The sequence below is a fragment of the Pseudochaenichthys georgianus genome, unplaced genomic scaffold (genome assembly GCF_902827115.2).
Source record: "Pseudochaenichthys georgianus unplaced genomic scaffold, fPseGeo1.2 scaffold_1088_arrow_ctg1, whole genome shotgun sequence".
Taxonomy (NCBI): domain Eukaryota; kingdom Metazoa; phylum Chordata; class Actinopteri; order Perciformes; family Channichthyidae; genus Pseudochaenichthys; species Pseudochaenichthys georgianus.
The window spans coordinates 42,501-47,539 of record NW_027262046.1 but is presented as its reverse complement, the minus strand read 5'-3'; the positions used below and the strand labels follow the sequence as shown (position 1 = coordinate 47,539).

The 5,039-nt window shown below is 46.9% G+C and overlaps 1 protein-coding gene across 1 annotated transcript in view; it reads right to left on the bottom strand.

Annotated features, from left to right (window-relative positions):
• Positions 1-1,876: 1,876 nt before the first annotated feature.
• The window catches only part of LOC117440636 (FH1/FH2 domain-containing protein 1-like), a gene marked incomplete at its 3' end in the record, with an annotated part of 42,439 nt that continues 39,276 nt past the window's right edge, over positions 1,877-5,039 (bottom strand). Inside the window, exons 4-5 of the mRNA XM_034076868.2 lie at positions 2,271-2,338; positions 1,877-1,982 (exon numbers count right to left, since the gene is read on the bottom strand). Of these exons, the coding sequence (XP_033932759.1) occupies positions 1,877-1,982; positions 2,271-2,338 (174 nt within the window). The remainder of the gene's footprint in view (positions 1,983-2,270; positions 2,339-5,039) is intronic.

Below are 5,039 nucleotides of genomic sequence, written 5' to 3'. Positions count from 1 at the left end.
GACTCTTTAAAGTAGAGACACTACATACTGATATACACCTGAACATCAGCAGGAGAGGACTCTTTAAAGTAGAGACACTACATACTGATATACACCTGAACATCAGCAGGAGAGGACTCTTTAAAGTAGAGACGCTACATACTGATATACACCTGAACATCAGCAGGAGATGACTCTTTAAAGTAGAGACACTACATACTGATATACACCTGAACATCAGCAGGAGAGGACTCTTTAAAGTAGAGACACTACATACTGATATACACCTGAACATCAGCAGGAGAGGACTCTTTAAAGTAGAGACGCTACATACTGATATACACCTGAACACCAGCAGGAGAGGACTCTTTAAAGTAGAGACGCTACACACTGATATACACCTGAACATCAGCAGGAGAGGACTCTTTAAAGTAGAGACACTACATACTGATATACACCTGAACATCAGCAGGAGAGGACTCTTTAAAGTAGAGACACTACATACTGATATACACCTGAACATCAGCAGGAGAGGACTCTTTAAAGTAGAGACACTACATACTGATATACACCTGAACATCAGCAGGACAGGACTCTTTAAAGTAGAGACACTACATACTGATATACACCTGAACATCAGCAGGAGAGGACTCTTTAAAGTAGAGACACTACATACTGATATACACCTGAACATCAGCAGGAGAGGACTCTTTAAAGTAGAAACACTACATACTGATATACACCTGAACATCAGCAGGAGAGGACTCTTTAAAGTAGAGACACTACATACTGATATACACCTGATCATCAGCAGGAGAGGACTCTTTAAAGTAGAGACACTACACACTGATATACACCTGAACATCATCAGGAGAGCACTCTTTAAAGTAGAGACACTACATACTGATATACACCTGAACATCAGCAGGAGAGGACTCTTTAAAGTAGAGACACTACATACTGATATACACCTGAACATCATCAGCAGAGGACTCTTTAAAGTAGAGACACTACATACTGATATACACCTGAACATCAGCAGGAGAGAACTCTTTAAAGTAGAGACACTACATACTGATATACACCTGAACATCAGCAGGAGAGGACTCTTTAAAGTAGAGACACTACATACTGATATACACCTGAACATCAGCAGGAGAGGACTCTTTAAAGTAGAGACACTACATACTGATATACACCTGAACATCAGCAGGAGAGGACTCTTTAAAGTAGAGACACTACATACTGATATACACCTGAACATCAGCAGGAGAGGACTCTTTAAAGTAGAGACACTACACACTGATATACACCTGAACATCAGCAGCAGAGGACTCTTTAAAGTAGAGACACTACATACTGATATACACCTGAACATCAGCAGGAGAGGACTCTTTAAAGTAGAGACACTACATACTGATATACACCTGAACATCATCAGCAGAGGACTCTTTAAAGTAGAGACACTACATACTGATATACACCTGAACATCAGCAGGAGAGGACTCTTTAAAGTAGAGACACTACATACTGATATACACCTGAACATCAGCAGGAGAGGACTCTTTAAAGTAGAGACACTACAGACTGATATACACCTGAACATCAGCAGGAGAGGACTCTTTAAAGTAGAGACACTACAGACTGATATACACCTGATCATCAGCAGGAGAGGACTCTTTAAAGTAGAGACACTACATACTGATATACACCTGAACATCAGCAGGAGAGGACTGTTTAAAGTAGAGACACTACATGCTGATATACACCTGAACATCAGCAAGAGAGGACTCTTTAAAGTAGAGACACTACACACTGATATACACCTCAACATCAGCAGGAGAGGACTCTTTAAAGTAGAGAGGACTCTTTAAAGCTCCTGTTACAGTTATCTCACCTCTCAGGATGTAGTTCTGATAGTTGTGGTCGGCCTCTGCTCCGACTTTAATGAAACATGCGAGACCTTCCGAGGCCACGAACTCCGGGACCAGGTCTTTATCATCCTACACACACACACACACACACCCCCACACACACACACACACACACACACCCCCACCCACACACACACACACACACACGGTAGAACTTGAGGTAATAAACAAGTCAGAATAAAGTTGGCTTTAAAGGTGTAATGTTTTATGATATATGCTTCAGTGTGCGTGCATGACTGTGTGTGTGCGTGTGTGTGAGAGTGTGTGCGTGAGTGTCTGTGTGTGTGTGTGTGTGTGTGTGTGTGTGTGTGTGTGTGTGTGTGTGTGTGTGTGTGTGTGTGTGTGTGTGTGTGTTACCTGGAACAGCTGTTTGAGGGAGAAGAGCGCCCTCCTGAGCTCCGGACCGTGAGAGTTGTAAAGCTTCTCTGAAACAGAGGAAATCAAGATGATCAGGTTCAGGATCAGGTTCAGGTTCAGGTTCAGGATCAGGATCAGGTTCAGGATCAGGTTCAGGATCAGGATCAGGTTCAGGTTCAGGATCAGGTTCAGGTTCAGGATCAGGTTCAGGATCAGATTCAGGATCAGGTTCAGGATCAGATTCAGGATCAGGTTCAGGATCAGGTTCAGGATCAGATTCAGGATCAGGATCAGGTTCAGGATCAGATTCAGGATCAGGATCAGATTCAGGATCAGGTTCAGGATCAGATTCAGGATCAGGATCAGGTTCAGGATTAGGTTCAGGATCAGGTTCAGGATCAGGTTCAGGATCAGGATCAGGTTCAGGATCAGGATCAGGTTCAGGTTCAGGTTCAGGATCAGGTTCAGGATCAGGATCAGATTCAGGATCAGGATCAGGATCAGGATCAGGTTCAGGATCAGGTTCAGGATCAGATTCAGGATCAGGATCAGGTTCAGGATCAGGATCAGGTTCAGGTTCAGGATCAGGTTCAGGTTCAGGATCAGGTTCAGGATCAGGTTCAGGTTCAGGATCAGGATCAGATTCAGGATCAGGTTCAGGTTCAGGATCAGGTTCAGGTTCAGGTTCAGGATCAGGTTCAGGATCAGGTTCAGGTTCAGGATCAGGTTCAGGATCAGGTTCAGGATCAGATTGAGGATCAGGTTCAGGTTCAGGTTCAGGTTCAGGATCAGGTTCAGGATCAGGTTCAGGATCAGATTGAGGATCAGATTCAGGATCAGGATCAGGATCAGGATCAGGTTCAGGATCAGGATCAGGTTCAGGTTCAGGTTCAGGATCAGGTTCAGGATCAGGTTCAGGTTCAGGTTCAGGATCAGGTTCAGGATCAGGTTCAGGATCAGGATCAGGTTCAGGTTGCGGAGTTTGCAGAACAAAAGACATTTAAAGAACGTTTGGACACATCTACGACGAACTGTCAAAACTACAGTTTCAACAAAGTGAAACGAAATGTTTGAATTATGTGATTCTGTGAGGGAAAGGTTGCACACACTTTAAACACACTTTAAACAAAAGGTAATACAGTTTGTAGAAAGTTGGACGAAGTTAAAAAAACTAAGTAAAAAAACATTCGGAAAATATTTCAATAAAGTTTCAATAAAGTGAAATTATTTGAACATCACGGAAAAGTTTAAAACAAGTTTCAACAACATTGAAGAAAGTTTGAAGAAGGTTCAAAAAAACGTTCAACAAAGTTTTAGAAACATTTTTTCAGATGTAATAAAGTTGGATTTCTCTGTTTGGAAACGCTGGAGGGCTCATCAGGAGAACCTTCCAGAAGGAGAGCAGCTGCTTCCTGCTCTCTGGAGGTCCCCCTGAGTCTCTGAGGCTCATCAGGAGAACCTTCCAGAAGGAGAGCAGCTGCTTCCTGTCTGATGGAGCTGCTTCCTGCTCTCTGGAGGTCCCCCTGAGTCTCTGAGGCTCATCAGGAGAACCTTCCAGAAGGAGAGTAGCTGCTTCCTGTCTGATGGAGCTGCTTCCTGTCTGATGGAGCTGCTTCCTGTTCTCTGGAGGTCCCCCTGAGTCTCTGAGGCTCATCAGGAGAACCTTCCAGAAGGAGAGCAGCTGCTTCCTGCTCTCTGGAGGTCCCCCTGAGGCTCATCAGGAGAACCTTCCAGAAGGAGAGCAGCTGCTTCCTGTCTGACGGAGCTGCTTCCTGTCTGACGGAGCTGCTTCCTGCTCTCTGGAGGTCCCCCTGAGTCTCTGAGGCTCATCAGGAGAACCTTCCAGAAGGAGAGTAGCTGCTTCCTGTCTGATGGAGCTGCTTCCTGTCTGATGGAGCTGCTTCCTGCTCTCTGGAGGTCCCCCTGAGGCTCATCAGGAGAACCTTCCAGAAGGAGAGCAGCTGCTTCCTGCTCTCTGGAGGTCCCCCTGAGGCTCATCAGGAGAACCTTCCAGAAGGAGAGCAGCTGCTTCCTGTCTGACGGAGCTGCTTCCTGTCTGACGGAGCTGCTTCCTGCTCTCTGGAGGTCCCCCTGAGTCTCTGAGGCTCATCAGGAGAACCTTCCAGAAGGAGAGCAGCTGCTTCCTGTCTGATGCAGCTGCTTCCTGTCTGACGGAGCTGCTTCCTGTCTGATGGAGCTGCTTCCTGCTCTCTGGAGGTCCCCCTGAGTCTCTGAGGCTCATCAGGAGAACCTTCCAGAAGGAGAGCAGCTGCTTCCTGTCTGACGGAGCTGCTTCCTGTCTGATGGAGCTGCTTCCTGTCTGATGGAGCTGCTTCCTGTCTGACGGAGCTGCTTCCTGTCTGACGGAGCTGCTTCCTGTCTGACGGAGCTGCTTCCTGTCTGACGGAGCTGCTTCCTGTCTGACGGAGCTGCTTCCTGTCTGACGGAGCTGCTTCCTGTCTGATGGAGCTGCTTCCTGTCTGATGGAGCTGCTTCCTGTCTGACGGAGCTGCTTCCTGTCTGACGGAGCTGCTTCCTGTCTGATGGAGCTGCTTCCTGTCTGATGGAGCTGCTTCCTGTCTGATGGAGCTGCTTCCTGCTCTCTGGAGGTCCTCCTGAGTCCCTGAGGCTCATCAGGAGAACCTTCCAGAAGGAGAGCAGCTGCTTCCTGTCTGATGGAGCTGCTTCCTGTCTGACGGAGCTGCTTCCTGTCTGACGGAGCTGCTTCCTGTCTGACGGAGCTGCTTCCTGTCTGACGGGGCTGCTTCC